Source organism: Elephas maximus, chromosome 2, assembly GCF_024166365.1.
Source record: "Elephas maximus indicus isolate mEleMax1 chromosome 2, mEleMax1 primary haplotype, whole genome shotgun sequence".
In the NCBI taxonomy this organism is placed as follows: domain Eukaryota; kingdom Metazoa; phylum Chordata; class Mammalia; order Proboscidea; family Elephantidae; genus Elephas; species Elephas maximus.
The window spans coordinates 166777801-166799448 of record NC_064820.1 but is presented as its reverse complement, the minus strand read 5'-3'; the positions used below and the strand labels follow the sequence as shown (position 1 = coordinate 166799448).

General features: G+C 46.8%; 1 protein-coding gene across 1 annotated transcript in view; it reads left to right on the top strand.

Moving 5' to 3' along the window:
• CCDC69 (coiled-coil domain containing 69) overlaps window positions 1-21648 on the top strand; it is a 70842-nt gene that overhangs the window by 6155 nt on the left and 43039 nt on the right. The window contains exon 2 of the mRNA XM_049868895.1: window positions 2626-2820. Coding sequence (XP_049724852.1) covers window positions 2626-2820 — 195 coding nt within the window. The remainder of the gene's footprint in view (window positions 1-2625; window positions 2821-21648) is intronic.

The window sequence follows — 21648 nt, the reverse complement described above, 5'->3', positions numbered from 1 at the left end:
GGTTAAAAGGATTAGGATGGGATGTAACACTGTTCCTCAGGTCATCTCTCCGATCCAATGTAAAGGGAGTTTCCCTGGGGCGTGGCCTGCACCACCTTTTATCTTACAAGAGATACAAGGAAAGGGAAGCAAGCAGAGAGTGGGGACCTCATACCACCAAGAAAGCAGTGCCGGGAGCAGAGCACATCCTTTGGACCTGAGGTTCCTGTGCTGAGATGCTTCCAGGCCAAGGCAAGACTGATGCCAAGGACCTTGCCCCAGAGCCAAAAGAGAGAGAAAGTCTTCCCCTGGAGCTGGCACCCTGAATTTGGACTTCTAGCCTACTAGAGTGTGAGAGAATAAACTGCTCTTTGTTAAAGCCACCTGCTTGTGGTATTTCTGTTACAGCAGCACTGGATGACTAAGACAGTTACTTTGTAACATTTTTTAAATAATTTTTATTGTGCTTTAAGTGAAAGTTTACAAATCAAGTCAGTCTCTCACACAGAAACTTATATACACCTTGCTACACACTCCCAGTTACTCTCCCCCTAAGGAGACAGCCCGCTCTCTCCCTCCGCTCTCTCTTTTTGTGTCCATTTCGCCAGCTTCAAACCCCCTCCACCCTCTCATCTCCCCTCCAGGCAGGAGATGCCAACATAGTCTCAAGTGTCCACCTGATCCAAGAAGACTTTGTAACATTTTCTAAAAAAAATATTTTTCCTCATGAGCATTTTGGTTTTGCGGCACTCTATTTTTACGGATGCATCATACTTTATTTAACCAATTTTCTTTTCTTGAATATTTGGGCATTTTCATTTTAATTATGAGCACTGTAGAAAGTAGGAACTTTTCCTGTTACCCGTCCAGCAATCCTACAGCCCTGGTTCTCAGACTTTACTGTGCATCAGAATCACCAGGAGGGCTCGTTAAGCTATAGATCCCTGAGCCCCACCCCTGGAGTTCACATCTGTAGGTCTGACGTGGGGCCTGAGAATTTGCATTTCTAACATGCTGCCTTGATATTGCCAGTTTGGGGGCCACACTTCGTAAACCCACAGTCCTACATTAGCTTTCCTTCTAAGAACTAATAACATCTGTTTCTTCAGTTTCCTTTCTTAGAATCTTTTGCAGTTGGTCTTATACTCTGGGGATGGGGAAATTTCCTCTGTAGCCTATTATTCTTTCCCCATTCATGACTGCAAATCCTTGTTATGGGTTGGGTTTAGTCCCCGCAAAAGATATATTCAAGTCCTAGCACCCAGTAGTTGTGCATGTGAACTTATTTGGAAATATCATTTTTGCAGATGTAATTGTAGTTAACAAGTAGTCACAGTGGAGAACCAAAAACCAAAACCAAACCAGTTGCCATCGAGTCGATTCATAGCGACTCTGTGGAACAGAGTAGAACTGCCCCATAGAGTTTCCAAGGGGCGCCTGATAGATTTGAGCTCCTGACCTTTTTGGTTAGCAGCCGTAGCACTTAACCACTACACCACCAGGTTTTCCTTGGAGTACCGTGGACCCTAATCCAACATGATTAGGGTGTCCTTGTAAGAAGAGCAGAAGAGACACAGAGGAAGACAGGCATCTAAAGACAGAGGCAGAGACTGGAGTTATGCTGCCATAAGCCAAGGAACACCTGGGGCCACAGAAGCCGGAAGAGACAAGGGAGGATTCTCCCTGAGAGCCTTCAGTGAGAGCGTGGCCCTGCCAACACCCTAAATTTGAACTTCTAACCTTCAGAGCCATGAGAAAATTAATTTCTGTTGTTTTAAACCACCCAGTTTGTGGTACCTTGGCAACCGGAGGAAACCAATACAATCCCTTGCATCAACACACCTTTCCAAGTGTTTCTGGGCTTTGCTTTAAGTTCCTAATACACACACAGATACGAACACACACTGTCAACAGTAGGTGTCTTTTTCCTGCATTTCTCTCCCAGAAACCTCAGCTAGTAACAAAGTGAGGATACCTAAAAGTTCCTTTCCCCAGACACTGGCATTTTGCTGTCTCTTACTGCCATCGCATCTAGCTGGCTGCTTCACAAGGTTGTTATGATGGAAAACTTCTATCTGTAATGGATATACAGTTGGATTTTGCAGATGCTTGTAAGCTGGGAAGAACTGTCTACCCAGGAGCGAGGAGGCGTTATGATTCAGCTTAGAATTATTATTTCATTTCTAGGGAAGTTAGTTGTTCGAAGCTTCATTTGGTTCTGGAGTTAGAGCTGGGTTTCTCTCTGGGCTCTGGTACTTACTAGCTGTCTGAACTTAGGCAAATGATTTCACATCTCTGAGTCTCATTTTCCTCACTTGTAAAATAAAGGAAAAAAAAAACTTTGTTGCAAGGATATGGCAAGAGATAGAAATAATACGTGTAAAACAGTGGGGTCAGAAACAGCCCTCAATAAATAATAGCTGCTGTGTTTTTTAATTGTTTTTATTATTTTTCCCCCCTCCCCTTCTCTGCTAAGGGCCTGGAAAAGCAGCTGTTGCCCATGCTCTCTTTTTCTGCCCAGGCCTGAGGTTCCTATCATTTAGAGAGATTCGGGTCACCTGCTCAGGGCTGGGGCGCTGCGAGCCCCGCAGGCTTATCGGAGGCCCTGCTCTTAGTGTATTTACGGCGCGCGGCCGCCCTAGCTAGGGCTTAAGTCAGCGCTTCCAGGTTCAGTTTCAGGGTCTGGCCGGCAGCCCCAGCCGGCGGGCGCGGAACGGGCAGCGGGGCGGGGACGGCAGGGTCCCCTGGGGGCCCCGGAGTTGGGAGGCGGCGTCCGGGAGCCCCCAGAGGAGGATGGGCTGCGGACGCAGCAAGCTGATCTGCTGCAAACCCCCCAAAAAGGTAAAGGGCGCCGGCGGAGAAGTTTGCCTTCGGGGGGAGGCGGGGTACGGAGCGGCTCCGCGCCTGGGGCCCCTCGGCGTCTCGAACCGAAAACAGCGAGAGGCGGGCACAGAAGCAGGGGAGAGTGAGCCCGGCGGCGCTCCTTGCCCGGCTCCCAGCTGAGCCGCGCGGGGCACCGACTTGACAAACACGGCTCCCGGGCCGGCAAAGGACCTCTGATACCGGCCGCCGCGGGTAGGGGAATGTCTAGTGTCTATGGCAGGTGCCCTCTTCCTTCAGCCTGGGGCTGTTCGCTGTGTGGCCGTGGACAAGTGACTTGACCTCTCTGGGTCGTCCTTCGGCTTTCCCACTGGGTCAAAGGCAGATATTCTCTAGGGCCCTGCTACTCACAGATGCTCCACGGACTGCAGCATCGGCGTCCACTGGGACTTGTTAGAAATGCAGAATCTCAGGCTGTGCCCCAGACCTGCTAAAACAGAGCCTGTCTTTTAACAAGATGTCCAGATGATTTCTATAAGCTTTAAAGTTTGAGAAGCACTGTTTTAGGGCCTCTCCCAGGCCTCAGCGAGGGGCGCTTTGTGGCTGTCCTGGGGGTAGCTGGGAGGGGTCAGTGAAGGAGGAGGTGTATCGCCTTCTGCTGCCTTCCACTCCCCGTTCCTCCCCCAAGGGGCCTCAGAGCTGGGTTAGGGCCCAGGGGACTGTACTCAGGTTTCTTGCAGGGGGACCAGCTGCCCCTTGGGGTCTGACAAGCCCAGAAGGTCAGAACCTGGAGCCAGGAGGACAACCTCCTCAGGGGGTAGCCTGAGGCCCAGAGAGGGGAAGGGCAAACCCACAAGTCCTCGAGGAGCTAAGGCAGATTCCCGGACTCTTGGCCCTTTTCCCTACACCTGCTGCCTGCCAGCAGGTAGGATTAGATGGTTTCACAACTTTATGATCGGTCCCCTTCAAGACCTGAGAGCTCTATATTGTGGCAATATTTAATAATTGTGTATTGAAATTGAATCTCTGTCTCTCTCTGCTCCTGCTTAGCTGATGCCCTAAGCACGAGCTTTTCTGATTATTGGATATCCAGTATCGTCCCCAACCTAGACGATTCTACTCCCTGTTCTGTGCCTCACCCAAGAAGATAAGCTTTGGTGTGAAGTATAGTGTCCCTCTTCCCCTACCCCACCCCCCTTGACTTCCATTGCTCCTTCTTTATTCCCAGTTCAAAAACCACACTAAGCTCATACCCAGGAAACATCATGTCTTCCCTGGCTCCAACAGGGAAACTGATGCTTGAGCCCATGGCTGAGAAAGATGGGGAGGATAAGCCCAGAGCCTGGCCTGAGACTTGAAATCAAGCTGGTGACAGAAGGACAGCAATCCTGGGTTAAAGTCCTGGCTCTGCCACAAACATGCTACATGATGATTGTAATCTCTTACCCCTCTCTAGCCTCAGTTTCCCCCTCGTATGGGAGGGGGATAAGCAGGATGGTCTCTAAGGACCTTAGAGGCTGTGTTCTCTACACCTGTGCTAAGCTCTCACTCTGCAAAGTGGGCCAAGGGTAGAGATTCCATCTACCCAGAGGAAACTGGGGGAGGAGCACACTCCAGGCCCAACCCTTCAAGAGGCCGGAAGAGGAGACCACAGTGAGCCTTGGTCCCCGTGCCTCCTGGCCCTTCTGAAAACCTCATCAGCTTCCTCTGTCTCTCCCTGGCACAGCCTGAATTGGACCCCTCTGACCCAAACTGTGAAGAGCAAGTAAAGTCGGCCCAGACTGAGTTGGACTGGACCTTGGACGCCACTTGGGCTGACTCACTCAATGTACAGATGGGGGCTAAAGCCTAGAAAAAGAAAGGGTCTTGGCTGAGGCTACAGAGCAACTTCAAGTAAAATCTAGGCATCATTCCCCTAGCCTGTTGTCTTTCTCTTCACCCTTGCCCCATGCTGCTAGTGGCTTCTTGCTGACTATAAAGCCCTTTGGCACAAAAGCCTTCACCCCTGTTGCCTCAGAGCTGCCTGGCATGTCTTCTCTGCCGCAGCAGTGCTGGGCCCCTGCCCCTACATGGCTGGTTTTGTTTAAAGTTCATGCCTGTTTCCTTCCCTCCAGATTGTGCTTCTGCCCAGAGCCCTGGTGGCACTGAGGTTAAGGCATTCAGTTGCTGATCAAAAGGTCGGTGGTTCAAACTCAATAGCTGCCCCACAGGAGAAAGATGTGGCAGCCTGCTTCCATAAAGATTATGGTCTTGAAATCCCTGTGGAGCAGTTCTACTCTGAACTATAAGATCACTGTGAGATGGAACTGACTCGACAGCAGTGGGTTTGGTTTTCGGTTTGGGTTTGGAGGGTGGTGCCCTGAGGATGGGAGTATGAAAACGAGGGTCAGGTCATGGTAGCAATGACTCACTCTGACTGGCAGCTTAAAGAGTATTTTCACATCCTTATCTTTGTCAAGTCTTACACAAGCCGTGGGGGTCAGGTTGAGCTATGGAGCCCTCACTACTTTTCAGGTGAGGAAACTGAGGCTGGATGAGGAATGCGGTGTCCAAAGTCATATAGCTAGTCAGTGCCAAAACTGTGTGTTGGAGGCTGGTTTTTGGCACTCCACACCTAGTGCCTTCTGCAGAGCACAAAGTAAGTGAATATTTGAGTGAATGAATGAGGACTGGATAAGAACCATGCTAGGCGTTAGCCTGGGTGAAACAGGAGTGCCACATCCAGCCTTGAGAGCTACAGGACAGCTTCTTGGAAGAGGTGAGCCTTGACTGAGTGTTGAGGGTTCGGTAGGAGTTACCCAGCCAAGGGGGGAAGGAATAGCCTGATCAAAGACTGAGCCAAAGAAAGCACAGTCTGATGGGGTTCATTGTGGAGAGTCGTGCTTACCCAGGGGGCTACCCTGGCTAGGGACAAGATGATAACTGCTAGGACCTCTTAAGGCCCCTCCAGGTTCAAGAACCTGTGGATTTGCTAAGTTCTGTGGTCTTCAGTGCCTGTGACCTTAGCTGACCACTAAAGGCCCAGCATAGGCCTCGCCCCTGCCATGTTGGGACAAGCTGGAATCCCAGTGAATGAATGAATGGGGATCCAGGCTGAGGAGCCATCTGCATTGTGTGGCCCTTCCTAAACCCTTCTCCTTGGAAGTGCCCATGGCCATGTCCCTGCAGGAGGACTTGGGAGAAGGCTGGCAGAGAAGGTAGGGGCCAAGGAAACAAATCTCCCAGGGGCTTGCCTGTAGGGGTGACATGGGGAAGTTTCTGGAGAGGGTTCCTGGCAAAGTTCATGCCTGTTTCCATCCCTCCAGAATGTGCTCCTGCCCAGTTCTTGATTTAGGTGTCAACCCCGGAAGGCCTGAGCTCCCAAGTCCATCCCCATCAAGCTCTCAGCTTCCTCCTGGCAAAGGGGAGGCACCTGTACCTCATGGCCAGTCCCTGTGTGTCATCCTACAGTGTTTCCACAGTGATGTCTGATCTCTCTAGCACCCAGGGCTTCAGCTGCAACCACAGCCCTGAACAGGGCATCAGAGAACCTGTCTCAACACTGCACCCAAAGCCGGGCCTCAGGCCGCGGTTGTTCAGTGGGTCGGACACTCAGGGACTCCTCATGAGCTACTCCAGGTACCAGGTAAGGTGAGAGAGATGCAGAGGTGAATGATGCGGAAGAGACAGGCATAGCCATAAATCATTCTGAAATAGGACCATACAGGCTAAGGGCTTAGGCTTCAGAATCAGGTTCATGTAAACCTTTGCCGTCAAGTTGATTCCAACTCATGGCAACCCTGTGCATTACAGTGTAGAACTACTCCATGGGGTTTTCTTGGAGGTAGTCTTTACAGAAGCATTTTGCCAAGCCCTTCCTCCACGGAGCAGCTGGGTGGCTTTGAACTGTCAACCTTTAGGTTAGCAGCCAATTGATCACAAACCACTTGTTCCACCCAGTCTCCTCACTCATTTGTTATCTCAGCAAACATTTGAGTGTCGACAACACCAGGTTCTGACTAGGTGCTGGTTCAGTCCTGGCTTCGTCACGGATCCATTAAGTGACCTTAAAAGTGACTTGGCGTCTCCATGCCTCAGTTTCCTCATCTGTAAGATAAAAGCTCCTGTGTCATAGGGTTGTTCTTAGGGTTAAATGGAAGAATGTGTGTAATAGAGTCCCTGAAACACTGACTGGCAAGTGATACGCCCTTAATAAGAGGTAATGTGAGTGCTGTCATAGGGAGACACAGAAAAGTTATACTTTAAGGACATCATGCCTGAATTGTATTCAAAGCAAGCAGGGATGTGGTAGGGGGTATTAATATCCTTGAGAGGCTGATGCAGGTACACTTGAATTCAGCCTGGAGCCTGGCCACCGTTCCAGAAGGCAGAACTGAGTCAAGTGGGAGGGGGGAGAGGAGGGGGGGAGCAAAAGGGAGGCAGATTTCTTCATGTCATGAGGAAGAAGTATTCGAAAAAAACCTCTTAAGATAGTGAGTTCTCCATCACTAGAGGGGTCAAGCAGAGGTCAGGTGACATTTTGACAAGAATATTAGCCTAAGACTAGCAAATATTTAGGATTTAAGAAACATAGTTATTCAACTTATTAGAACGTTGAGGCAAAATTTCAAAATTTGGAAAAGCATAAAGAAGTTTAAAAATCGCGTTTAATCCCACTGTCAAGAGAGAACCACTGTGTATCTTTCAATGTCAATCCTTCTGTTCTTTTTCCTCTGTATGTAATATGCAACACTGTGACTCTTCATACAAAACTAACACTATAAAGTGGTTATATTCTAGTTTTTTACTTAATAGTCTGCCAGAGGCATTTTCTAATGTTAAATAGTCCGTGGACACATGATTTTTAATGCCTGCCTAATGTTCTGTGGCACAGTGGTTAAAGTGCTCACCTGCTAACCAAAAAAAGTCAGCGGTTTGAACCAACCAGCTGCTCCGCAGGAGAAAAATGTTGCAGTCTGCTTCCACGAAAGATTTACAGTGTTGTAAGTCCTATGGGGCAGTTCTGCTGTGTCCTATAGGATTCTATGTGTTGGAATTGACACCACGGCAGTGGGGTTTTTTTGTTTTTGTTTTTTTTCTGTAGCTTCTTTGAAATGACTCCATGGCAAGGGGTTTGGGGTTTTTTTTGTTTTTGTTTTCGTAGCTTCTTTAACCAGCTTGGGCACTTGGTTGTTTACGTTCCCCACCCCATCCTTATTATCCTTATTAGTGATGAGCATATCATGTTTTCCTCCTAGCCCAGAGTGAGTGTGACTTGGAGTTCAGAGGGGAGAGAAGGAGATTGTTGGATTGTTGTTGTTGTTGTTAGACGCCCTCGAGTCTATTTTAACCCTAAGCGACCCCAGGTGACAAAGTAGAACTGCCCCACAGGGTTTTCTGGGCTGTAATCTTTATAGGAGCAAATCACCAAGTCTTTACTCCACAGAGCCGCTCGGTCGTTTCCAACTGCCAACTTTTCAGTTGGCACCTGAATGCTTAACTGTTGTACCACCAGGACTCCTTGAGAAGGGGATTATAGGAGGCTATGAGAGAAAAGTCATCTTGGCTGGGTTTTGCAGGATGCATAGGAGTTAGACAGTTGAGGTGGGATGAGTGGGATATGCAGGAGGCTATTTTTTTTTTTTTTATAGGAGTGGAATATGCAAGAGGCTATCCTGGGCAGAAGGATATGCGAGCAGGGTGCAGGACACCTCGTCAGTAGGGGAACAAATCTAACCTTTTATCTCAGTTTGCCAAGGGTGGGACAGTCAGGGGGTGTGAAAGGAAGCTGCCTCTTCTGTCTGGCAGAAGTAGCACAAGTCCTCTGCCCCAAGTATCATGGCGATGTTGGCTTGTATATGGCCTCTGGGCTAGTGGCTGTTTTTTCCAGTCTGGCAAATAATGCCCCACAAAAGAATCATCCCAGGTAAAGCCGATACAGGCTTCCATGCATAAGGCATGCCATAAAACCTGTGAACCTGAACACTGGGTTTCTCTGTTAGAAAGGGACATCTGTACACTGCAACCTAAAACACATTAGAAAACATCCTAATCAGCCTTGCCTTCTAGACACAGCCTTTGGTGACATATTTTCTACGTATGGACATGTTTTTTAGTTTCATCCTTTTACTTTCTAGTTGGATTCCCAGGTGGCTAGCGTAGGTCCCCCTGAAAGTGCTGAGCTCTCAGCCACGTAGGGACGTCCATCTTTGCTTTAGCTCGGTGTTAAGTCTGGGGCCTAGGCTTTATGTCAGCAGTTCTGTTTTTTGTTATAAAAAAGGGCAGAAAATTAAAATTTCAAATTAATTGCATGGAAGGATGCTGCTGTGTAAGTGAAGATGGTGACTCTCAAAACTGAACTCTTGGTAGAAGGAGCTGCCACCTGACATCTCAAGGCTCATAGATCAGCTAGTGAACCAGTCTCGTATCTGCCTGGAAAGGATCTTTAAGGGCCTCAGTACAAATTTATAGAAGTTTCATGTTTAAAAAAAAAAAAACTTGGAAAACAATAGGGGCCTCCTATAAAGGGAGTAATCTGACAGATGGTCCTAGCTCTGGCTCTGACATTTCAGGGTACGCTTGGGTTTCCATCTTCAAGGCCTGCACCTTGTCCTGTCTGTGCCCCTCCATGCTCAGAACACTGGGAGCCGTCTCAGATGACCAGGGGAGAGGACCAGACTGGGAGCCTCTCCACAGCAAGACTGGCGGGTGGGGAGGGGGAGGCTCCTGTGAGCCCATCTTGGGCAAAGAGAAGGAACTAGAAAAAAGTCCGCCACCTTCAGCAGATCTGATTCCATCCATTAGCTGAAGACAGGCCATCCTACTTCTCTCCCCAGGTGAATTTTAACCCCTAAAATCCCTCAAAATAGTTTATCTTGTATCACTTTACTTTCAAACCTGAACCTTCCAGAACATCTAGACCAGTCACGTTAGAATACATAAACATCCATCCCATGCCCAAGCTTTCTCCCCAGACAAGTGAAGTACAAACTGACCTACTTCCACCTTTCTCTCTCCTTCAACAGTAGAGCTCTTTTTCACTGAGTGTACCATGAACTTTGTGGACCACCTTGCCATTTCTCCACTGCCCGCATGCTACCCGACCCCTGCCCTTTCCTAAGAAACCAGCCCTCACATCTGTTCTCTCCTCAGAAAAGTTGGTATCCTAAGGTTAATGGCTCCCCACCCACCCTCTCACCCCCATCCCTGCTTTGTCACCAGTCAAAAATGGCAGCCTCCCATATGGAGCCATAACATGGCAGCAGAGTAGGGGGCATTGCAAACAAGGTGGTGCTTGAACAAGGCCTCATGTACTTTTGGGTGCCGGCTGCAGCATCTGCAGAAGAAAAAGCAGTGGAACGGGAGTCAAGAAGGGTCTTACTTTGGACTCTTTCACTCACTTGCTTTGTGACTTCAAACAGGCGATTCTCTTTCTGGGCCCCTCGATTTCTCCATATGTTAAATGACTGGCTTAGCTGCTTTTAGGTCCCAAGAGAAATATTTACTCTTGTCGTTGTTGTTTATTACTATGTACATAAGTAATACTTAAAAACACTATTGTTAGAAAAAATTGTATGAATTCAGGTGAAGCTAAACCCCCTCCCCCCACCCGACCACCGCAATTTTAGTCCCTTCTGGTTTGGGGTCTCTAGAGATGATGCTGCCATCAATTTGCATTTTTATATTTTTCTAGATAATTTATGTGCATTTATGTACCAATAAAAATAGTTAATTTTCATATTATTGTTCTACCAAACGACTTTCCATCTTTGAACGCAAAAATCTACTTCATTCTTTTAAACATACGAATGATATTCCATAGTATTATGTAGCTTAGTGTGTTCAGCAAGTCATCAACTGATGGATATGAGGCTCGCCTGTTCCCGGTGTTTCCTCTTACAAGTGATTCTGCCCTGAGCATCCTGTAGGTGCCTCCTCGTCCTCGCTAATGGGTGCTCCTCTGCACTGGACGTGTTACTGAGGTTCACAGAGTGTGCCGCACATAATTTGGGAGGCAGCTGCTAAGCTCTCTGTCATCCTCCTCTTCCAGGCAATCCTGTTCTCCCCTTAACTTCCACCTCCCTTACACAGGCTCTTCTAGAGCATAGGATGGTGCAAAAGGCTCAGGATCCCCACCCAGACCCTACCGAGCAGAGCCCCTCCTTTCCAGTCCTCCAGAGGAGCCATGACCAGGGCTGACAGCTGAGTGTGTCAAACCTCCAGGCCCTGCCCTGCCTGGAGCAAACAAGCATGACAGGATTGATGGAGGATAAGCTATCGGGGTGACTTCACTCCACCCCCTTCTTCCCCATTCACAGCATGTCAACACCAGAAGGGCACAGACATATCCTATTGCCCAACTCCATGACATAGAGAGGAAGAAACAGGAGCCCAGAGAGGGGAAGGTGCTTGCCCAAGTCACACAGCAAACAAGTAGCAAGCCAGATTTCAACTGGGGGCTCCCAGTTTTCTATCTGGTTGGGGAGACAGATGGATACTTGGGTCTTGGGCCTCTTTTTCCTACTCAGCCCCACCCCAGCCACCAACACCACTTTCTGTCTAGCTCCTTCAGGGTCCTCCTGCCTGTATAACTGGCCTAAGTGCCAGAAATGGCATCTAGTTCTTTTGCCAGCTCCAATCCTCTAAAGCAACCCTGGGAAGCTGATATGGGACCAGAAAAAGTGGGCTCTAGGGAGAAAGAAAAGAAATAGTGTCTACTGGAAGACCTTTCTGAAGCCTCAGCCTCGATGTCTGTGAAACAAGGGGTTGAGCCTGCAGTCAAGGCCTCTCTGACTCTGAGTGTCTGCCTCAGCCTGGCTCTGCCAGGTGCCTGTTAACTGCTGTCCAGTTGACTCCTACTCATGGTGACCTCACGTGTAATAGAACGAAACGTTGCCTAGTCCTACGCCATCCTTTTTTAAAAATTATATATGTATATATAAACACTACATTTGCCAATTCAACATTTTTCACATGTGCAATTTAGTGATATCGTACTCATAATTTTTGCCACATTTTCCATTACCATAAACAGAAACTTACTGCTTCCTGTGCCATCTTGATGATCGTTGGCATGTTTGAGTCCAGTTGGGCAATATTCTGTTCTGATCCATAGGATTTTCCTTGACCGATTTTTGGAAGCAGGTCACCAGGCCTTTCTTCCTAGTCTATCTTAGTCTGGAAACTCTGCTGAAACCTGTCCACCATGGGTGACCCTGCTGGTATTTGAAATACTGGTGGCATAGCTTCCAGCGTCATAGCAACACGCAAGCCACCACAGTACAAAAAACTGACAGGTGAGTGGTGGCTGCCAGGTGCAGGGGTGTTGAAAAGGGAAGTGATTCTGTCCTCCCCTGAGACCTTTCCATCTGTCAGTCAGATAGGTGCAGTGGAGACCACATCCTCTCCAACTTGTGGAACTCTGGAGACATTACAGATGTTCAGAGAATAATAAGTACCCAAGTGCAGCCAAGGGGTGCAGGGGCGGGCAGTAGGCCTTGTTGACTCCATATAGCCTAAGATGCAAGAGTTGAGCTAGATAATCCCTGCTTCTGGCAATGTGAAATTAAATCAAATATTTCTGCCCATCTTAGAGATGGGGAACCTGAGGCCTGTATTTATGGTATTCTTCCATCTGAGCCTTTGTACTTTTGTCGTGAACGCTAAAATTTCTCAACAACCCTGCCCTTCCTTCATCTGAAGCCCCTGGGGAGGGCCCCTTGGCTTCCACCCCCACCTGCTTCCTGCCTGTACCCTCAGCCAATGGGTTCTACTTGTGGTTGCTCAGATCCTGAAACTAATGATACTGGGGCCCCACCCACACTGAGTCCAGACACCGGAAAAGGAGTGAGGCACTCTGATGCTGGGGAGGAGTGTGACCTGAGTCCCTTGAGGCTCAGAGGCAGCCCTCCCCTAAAGGCTCAGCTACTCGGGTAAATCTGATATGTGCTGAAGGGAAAAGCAAGGGATTCCAGGTTCAGTCAGGAATCTGAATTGTCCTTAGGGCTCTGCTCCCCTGCTTTGTGGCCTCTTGAAGAAGGAGGTGGGGATTAGAAAATGCTGTCTCCAGGGGACCTTCCAACTTTGTCTTCGGGGTCTCAGTAAGCCTTCTTCAGCCAAGATGAGTGTGAAAGAACTGGGTGGCCAAGGGAAGCCAGGACTGTGGTTTATAGGGACAGAGGGAGAAGCTAGGTGAACCCTTAAGGGCCTTTGTTTTACCAAACTCTCTAAAAAGGAATAACAAGGACACAAGTCAATGTACTTGATCAGAAATTCACAAAGTCTTGAAGGCCCACAAACATCATGGAATGATGGTTTGACTAAAGAGGGGTTAGACGAAGTGTCTCCTGGAAGATTGAGCCCTCCTCAGGGCTATTCTTGGCTTCCATCCTAGTAGGATTCCCAAGATAGGGAACAGTTGGGAGCATCTATCAAAGTTGTCCTGCCTCACTCACTTTTGCCTGGTTGGGCTCAGGCTTTGAGGGAAGTTGAGAAGCCTGTCCCAAAGGCTTTAGAATGGGACTGTGGCCATTCACCCCAAAGGTATGTGAGGGGAAGAGTGCTCAGCAGAGCCCTCTGAACCCTTTGAGATGGTGCTTTTTAAGTACCAACTACATTAGCTAAACACTTTAAGCTCTTGAGGTCATTCCTTGTCAAATATCAGGGACATTTTATGGAAATACAGACTCTTGGAGTTCAGGGTCCTTAGAGAACACTCCGTCCAACCTGCCATATAAAGTTTGCTTTACAGGCGCCTTTTGCGTGCTGCTAATGACAGGTGGCCTGACCCAAGCCATGGTGTTTTCAATTGCCTCATATGCGTGTGAAAGCTGTACGATGAATAAGGAGGATCCAAGAATTGACACCTTAAATTGTGGTTTGGAGAAGAATATTAACTACACTATGGACTGCCAAAAGAACAAACAAACCTGTCTCAGAAGTACGACCAAAATGCTCCTTAGAAGCGAGGATGGTGAGACTGCATCTCACATACTTTGGACATGTTATCAGGAGGGATCAGTCCCTGAAGAAGGGCATCATGCTTGGTAAAGTAGAGGGCAGCAAAGAAGAGGAAGACCCTTAACGAGATGGATTGACACAGCGGCTGCAACAGTGGGATTAAGAGTAACGATTGCGAGGATGGTGCAGGACCAGGCAGTGTTTCATGCTGTTGTACATAGGGTCATTGTGAGTCAGAACCAACTTGATGGCACCTGACAACAACAACAACAATGACAGGGAGCTCACCATCACTACCACGCCTCATCCTCCCACAAGCCAGCCTATCTCTGTTAGGGGCAGTTCTGAAATTCTTCTTCATATTGAACTGAAACTTCTCCTTGTAACTTCTGTTCTTGGCCACAGCCCTGCCCTCTAAGGCTGTGGATCACATACTGACTGTTTCTGCCCCCATGACAGTCCTGTGGAGATCTGAAGACAGTGGTCAGGTTTTCTGGCCTGTTCTTGAAGCTGACCAACTGTTGTTCCGTTAGCAGTCCCTCCTATAATATGGTCTTCAGTCCCTTCCCCCATCTGTCAGTTCATTTTGGATACTTTCCAGTTTGTCAGTTTCCCCTCCAAAATGGGAGCATATTCTAGGGGTCTCACAAGCCCCAGTCGGAACTGGCCTGACTTCTCCACAGCTCTGGGCACTGTCCTCCCACTCTACCCTGACTCTCTGTCAGCTTTGGGCAGCCACATCCTACTGCAGACCAAGTTTGCTTCAGGTTGTACTTAGAGTAGGGCTCATGTCTGCTTGACAATGAGGAGCTGGACCCCAGAGCTATGTATAGTATTTTTGTATAGGTTGTTTTGTGTTTCTGTTTTTGTTTTTTTCTCAGTTGCCGTTGAGTCGATTCCAGCTCATGTTGCCCCATGTATGTCAGAGTAAAACTGGGCTTCATAGGATTTTCTGTGGCTGATATTTCAGAAATAGATCACCAGGTCTTTCTTTCAAGGCAACTCTGAGTGGACTCAAACCTCCAACTTTCAGTTAGCAGCCAAACATGTTAACCATTTGTACCACCCAAAGACTCTGTTACTGGGTGGGTATAAAGGCCCTATGTCCAGCCTTCTCAGAAGAAAGGCTGCCCTGGAAGCCAGACTGAGGAGAGCATCTGGTCCCACCCTGACCCTTTGCAGATGGGAAAATTGAGGTCCAAAGAGGGGAAGGGACTTACCTAAGTCCCACAGTATCTTAGTTATTTACTACTGCTATAACAGACACATCACATGTGGATGGCTTTAACAAACAGAAATTTATTCTCTCCTAGTCTAGGAGGCTAGAAGTCCAATTTCAGGGTGCCAGCTCCAGGGGAAAGCTTTCTCTCTCTGTTGGCTTTGGGGGAAGGTCCTTGTCATCAATTTTCGCCTGATCGAGGAGCTTCTCAGCACAGGGACCCTGGGTCCAAAGGACACACTCTGCTACTGGCTCTGATTCCTTGGTGGTAGGAGGTCCCTTTCCTCTCTGCTTGCTCCTCTTTTTTATATCTCAAAAGAGATTTATTCTACATACAACCTAATCCTATGGATTAAGTCCTGCCTCATTAACATTAAAAAAAAAATTTTTTTTCTTTTCATTAACATAACTGCCTCTAATCCTACCTAATTCCGGAACACTTAACTGTGCTCACGAGGAACCTGTACATAGATCAAGAGACAGTTGTTTGAACAGAACAAGTGGACACTGCATGGTTTAAAGTCAGGAAAGTGTGCGTCAGGGTTGTATCCTTTCACCATACCTATTCAATCTGTATGCTGAGCAAATAATCTGAGAAGCTGGACTACATGAAGAAGAACTGGGCATCAGGTTTGGAGGAAGACTCATTAACAACCTGCGTTATGCAGATGACACAACCTTGCTTTCTGAAAGTGAAGAGGACTTGAAGCATTTACTGATGAAGATCAAAGACTACAGCCTTCAGTATGGATTACACCTCAACATAAAGAAAACAAAAATCCTCCCAAGTGGACCAATAAATGGAGAAAAGATTGGAACCATCAAGGATTTCATTTTACTTGGATTCACAATCAACACCCATGGAAGCAGCAGTCAAGACATCAAATGACACATTGCACTGGGCAAATCTGCAGGAAGAGACCTCTTTAAAGTGTTAAAAAACAAAGATGTCACTTTAAGGACTAAGGTGCGCCTGACCCATGCCATGGTGTTTTCAATCATCTCATACACATGTGAAAGCTGGACAATGAATAAAGAAGATCGAAGAAGAATTAATGACTTTGAATTATGGTGTTGGCAAAGAATATTGAATATACCATGGACTGTCAAAAGAATGAACAAATCTATCTTGGAAGAAATAAAGCCAGAATGCTCCTTAGAAGCAAGGATGGTGAGACTTCGTCTCACATACTTTGGACATGTGATCAGGAGGAATCAGTCCCTGGAAAAAGACAACATGCTTGGTAAAGTAGAGGGTCAGTGAAAAAGAGGAAGACCCTCAACGAGATAGATTGACACGGTGGCTGCAACAATGGGCTCAAGCATAACAAAGACCATGAAGATGACGCAGGACTGGGTAGTGTTTCCTTCTGTTGTACATAGGGTCACTATAAGTCAGAACCAACTCCACAGCACCTAACAACCACAACAATCCTGCCTCATTAACATCATAGAGGTAGAATTTGCAACACGTAGGAAAATCACATCAGATCACAAAATGTTGGACAACCACACACTACTGGGAATCATGGTCTAGCCAAGTTGACAGATATTTTTTGAGGACATAATTCAATCCATAACACACAGTAAAGCCAGACCCGGGTTTTCTGGCCTCTAACCCAGCCCTGGAGCCCTGGTGGCACAGTGACTAAGAGCTTGGCTGCTAACCAAAAGGTTGGCAGTTCAAATCCACGAGCTGCTCCTTGGAAACCCTATGGGGCAGTTCTACTCTGTCCTACAGGGTCGCTATGATTCAGAATCGACTCTATGGCAACGGTTTTTCTTTTTTTGTTTTTTTTTTTTTTTTAGTTAACCCGGTCCTGGGTTCTCCCTGCATCCTGTGCTGGCAGCTTCCTCCTCTGTAGCTTTCTTGCTCCCAAGTTTCCGTTGGACTCAGGAAGCGTCATCCCTATTCCAGAGCTCAGTCCGGATGCCCCGCCCCAGCCTCAGCCACCCTCTCTGCTTTTGGAAGGGGAAATTCCTGTGTCCCCCTCCTACCTCCCCCCCTACCCCATTGCAGGGTGAACTCTGCACCATGACCTCTGAGGAGGAAGTAGACAGGACCTAACCTGGGGATTTTCCATGCGTTCGTTGCTTATCAATTCCTGCTTCACTCTGGCCCGTTTGTCCTCAGGCTGTTAGCATCTAAATTCCAGGGATAGCTTGGTAAAAAAGGAGATTCCCAGCCTTCCTACCTCCTTAGATTCTGTAGGTCTAGAATTGGGCCTGGAATTTGTGTTAAGCAGCACTCCAGGTGGTTCTAATATAGAAGGCCCGTGGAGAGCGCATTCCTAGAAGCACAGTTCTGGGCATTGTAACATACTGGGCAGATCCGAATGGAATTTCAGAACTGGTCCTTGTCCTCAAGCAACCCCTTAGGCTAGCAGAAAAAATGGACAGCTAACCAGGTAGTTACTCTCTTGGGTGTCTAACAGGCATTGGAGGCTGAAGAAGGCAACCATGGGGAAGGCTGGGGGAGTCAGAGGAGAAATAATGTGCTAGCTGGGCCTAGAGGCCTGAGGAGGAGTTGAGGGTATATCATGTTGGCATGGTCTGGAGCAGCCTGGGATGTCCTATGAACACATGGATGTGTGTGTTGAAGCCAGGAATACAATAGGCAACACCAGGTCATTTGGATTTTGTTTTGGCCTAGCAAATTTGCCAGCATTAATGACAACAAAAGTGATAATATTCCATGATGGCAAGGTTGCAGGGAAATTGACCTTCTTGTGTGCTGTGTGTGGTTGAAAAAATTGGTACAACCTTTCTGGAGAGGACCAAAAAACCCAAACCAAACCAGTTGCCGTCAAGTTCACTCTGACTCATGGCTACCCCATGAATGTCAGAGTAGAACTGTGCTCCACAGGATTTTCAATGGCTTATTTTTTGGGAAGTAGATTTTTTTTTTTTTAGATAGCCAGGCCTTTCTTCTGAGGTACCTCCGGGTGGACTTGAATCTCTAACCTTTCAGTTAGCAGCTGAGTGCTTAACCATTTGTGCCACTCAGAGTCTCTTTTGGAAAGTAGAGTCATTTTAGATGTGCAAACATTTCTATCTATCAGGGTAGTCATTAAAGCATAACTTGGAAATAAAACATAGAAAACAATCAAAATACTCAACAATAGATTGTTGATTAAATGATTGAATTCATCCATAGGGATGTTCCTCTCTAGAGTCATTAAAGTGAACATATTTACAGAATGGCTAATGCCATGTAGTAAATGCTCATTATATATATATATATATATATATATATATATATATATATATATATATATGGAAGTGTGTGTAACTTTCTGATACTGAGCATGTATATGTATGTGAACAATATATACCACCACATTCTAGAGGTTATCTTTAGGTTTCGGGGTTTTCTTTTCATGCTTTCCTGTATTTTCCATACATGTGGATGCTGTCTACTATCGTAAGTGGGAAAGGATGTTTACAGATATTTAAATGTTAAGAAAATGGAGGAAAAAATAGACTGGGAATAGATGGTGAGGAGCCTTGAGTGTCATCCTAAAGGAGTTATCCTGGGGATGGTTTTGTCAGAGTCTGGGAACTCAAGCGCAAGGTTATATTTCTGCCGGTGGCCTGGAAGCTGTTAGTGGAAAAGAGTTTTCCACCTTTCAATTGGAGTCTCTGGAGCCCTGGTGGCACGGTGGTTAAGAAAACCACTGGTAACCAAAAGATTGGCAGTTCAAATCTACCACCTGCTTCTGGGAGACCCTGCGGGACAGTTCTACTTTGTCCTATAGGGCCACTATGAATTGGAATGGACTCGATGGCAGAGAGTTTGGGTTTGGTTATTGGCGTCCCTGGGTAGTACAAATGGTTAACATGCTCAGCTGCTAACCCAAAGGTTGGAGGTTTGAGTCCACCCAGAGGTGCCTCAAAAGCGAGTCCTGGAGATCTCCTTCTGAAAAATCAGACACTGAAAACCCTTTGGAGCCCAGTTCTACTCTGATTCACCTGGGGACATCATGAGTCAGTTCACTCAACAGCAACTGGCTACTGGTTTATAGTTGTTATTATTTGGGGGAAGACAGTTTTTCATGAGCTTATGATCTTATTTCAGAGGACAAAACCTGAAGCCCATGGCAGCCTCAGAGGTCTACCAAAGTGCTGTGGAATCTCTGTTCTTGCCGTGATCTTCAGAGATACAATAATGACCTTATGCAGTATTTGAGCTCTTAGTGAGGGCAGACAGTGTAGGTGCATTATCTCATTTAACCGGTAAAACAACCCGATGAGGGAACGAAGGCTTGGAGAGATCACAAAGTCACACAGTGTTGGATCCAGGATTGGAACTTAGATCTGAGTGATTCTAGAACTCCAGAGTCTGAACCACAGTGCTCTACAGCCTCTAATGTTCTGAGACCTGAGTTCTAACGCTGACTAGGCATTAGGGCAAGAGTGTGATCATGTTGTTCCCTCTGAGTTTGTTTCCTCGCCTATACTAAGCCTTGCCTCCAAGCACTGTTGAGAGGAGCTGAGATCTGATGCTAAGAAGTTGAATGCTATGGGATCATCGAGGTGGTCTCCCAGGCCTCCCCCTTCCACCTCACAGAGGAGGAAGCTGAAGCCCTTAGCGGGGAGTGACTTGTCCAAGTTTACAGCAGAGCTAGGGCCGGGATCCAGGAATTCTCCTTCCCGTAACCACACTGCCCAGGTTCAGTGTAACCAGTGTTGGCAACAGGGAAGAGACATCCATTTGCTTTTTATCTCCGTCCCGCCTCCAGCCCAGGAGTGAGGCTGGCTCCTGTCACTTCCTTAGATTCCTGTGTTGACAGTTTCTCTGGACTGTGCCAGGCCCCGGCTTCCTCCTCTCCCCTGGGAAGGGAGGGCTGAGTCTTCAGAAGGGTGCTTGGAGAGCTAAATTGTCAGGCTTGCCCAGCTCCCCTGAGCAGATATGGGGCACAGGGCCTGGGGGAGGCTACTGATACCAGGGAGGCTTAACGTATGTCAGGCTCTGTGCTGGGCACGGTGGGGGAGGAGCAGACTCCTCCTGGGAGACTTCCCTGACTCATCTTCCCTCCCCAGTCAGAAGTATGCTGTCTACAGTATTTCAGTGGTTCTTGAGTTCAGCACAATTTTAATATATTTTATTTCAATAGTTACCTTTTAAAAATCTGTCACCATGGTAAAAACTAAAGTTCTCTTTTTTCATTCACAGTCAGATATTTCTTCGGCATTTTCATAGGCTGACTTATTTTCTTAAGTGTTTCTTAAACTGGGGTCTAGAGCATCTTGAAAAGTGAACAAAGGACTTAAATTTTTTGTTCCACCACAAATTCTGGTCCAGTAACCAGTGCTAGACCTTGACCAACTTTCCACCTATCTGGGGTGAAATGAGAAAAATACAGGTGTGAGTGTAATCTTGAGTAAGGATGTCTGTCAGTTACTCTTTTCTGGAGGAACTGTTCTTGAACTTCTCCTTACTGTGTTTTGAAAAGTCAAAATGCCCTTTCTTTTGTGAAATAATAGTCATAATAGGGTCAACATTAGAGGCCCTAATACATGGCATAAATAGCATACAAACCATAACTAACAATCCACAAACACCAGGAGATAAGCCAGATAACTGGGATTTTCTAAAAATTAAACCCTATGCTCATCAAAAGACTTCACCAAAAAAGTAAAAAGGCAACCTATGTCTGTGGTTTGGCTATGACAAATCCGACAAAGATCTAATCTGTAAAATCTATAGGGAAATCCAACACCTCTATGACAAAAAAGACAAATAATCCAATGAAAAAATAGGCAAAGGACATGAATAGGCACTTTACCAAAGAAGACATTCAAGCAGCTAACAGACACTTGATGAAATGCTCAAGGTCACTGGCCATTAAAAAAAGAGAAATGTAAATCAAAACAACAATGAAATACCATCTCACCCAACATTACTGGCATGAATCAAAAAACAGAAAATAACAAATGTTGGAGAGGCTGCGGGGAGATCAGAGCTCTCATGCGCTGCTGGTGGGAACGCAAAGTGGTACAACCACTTTGTAAAATGATATGGCGCTTCCTTAAAAAGCTAGAAAAAGAAATACCATAGGATCCAGCAATCCCACTCCTAGGAATATATCCTAGAGAAATAAGAGCCATCACACAAATAGACATATGCACACCCATGTTCACTGCAGCATTATTCACAATAGCAAAAAGATGGAAACAAACCAAGTGCCCATCAACAGATAAATGGATAAACAAACTATGGTACGTACACACAATGTCATACTGTATAACAATAAAGAACAATGTTAAATCTTCGAAACATCTTACAACATGGATGAATCTGGAGGGCATTATGCTGAGTGAAATAAGTCAGTCACAGAAGGACAAATATTGTATGAGACCACTATTTTAAGACCTCAATGAGAGGTTTAAACAAAGAAGAAAACATTCTTTGACGGTTGCGAGGGTAAGGAGGGAGGGAGAGGGGAATTCACTAACTAGATAGTAGACAAGAGTCATCTTAGGTGAAGGGAAGGACAACACACAAATACAGGGGAAGTCAGCACACAACTGGACTAAACCAAAAGCTAAGAAGTTTCCTGAACACAGCCAAACACTTTGAGGGACAGAGTGGCAGGGGTGGGGATCTGGGGACCATGGTTTTGGGGAACATGTAGGTCAATTGGCATAACAAAATTTATTAAGAAAATGTTCTGCATCCCACTTTGGTG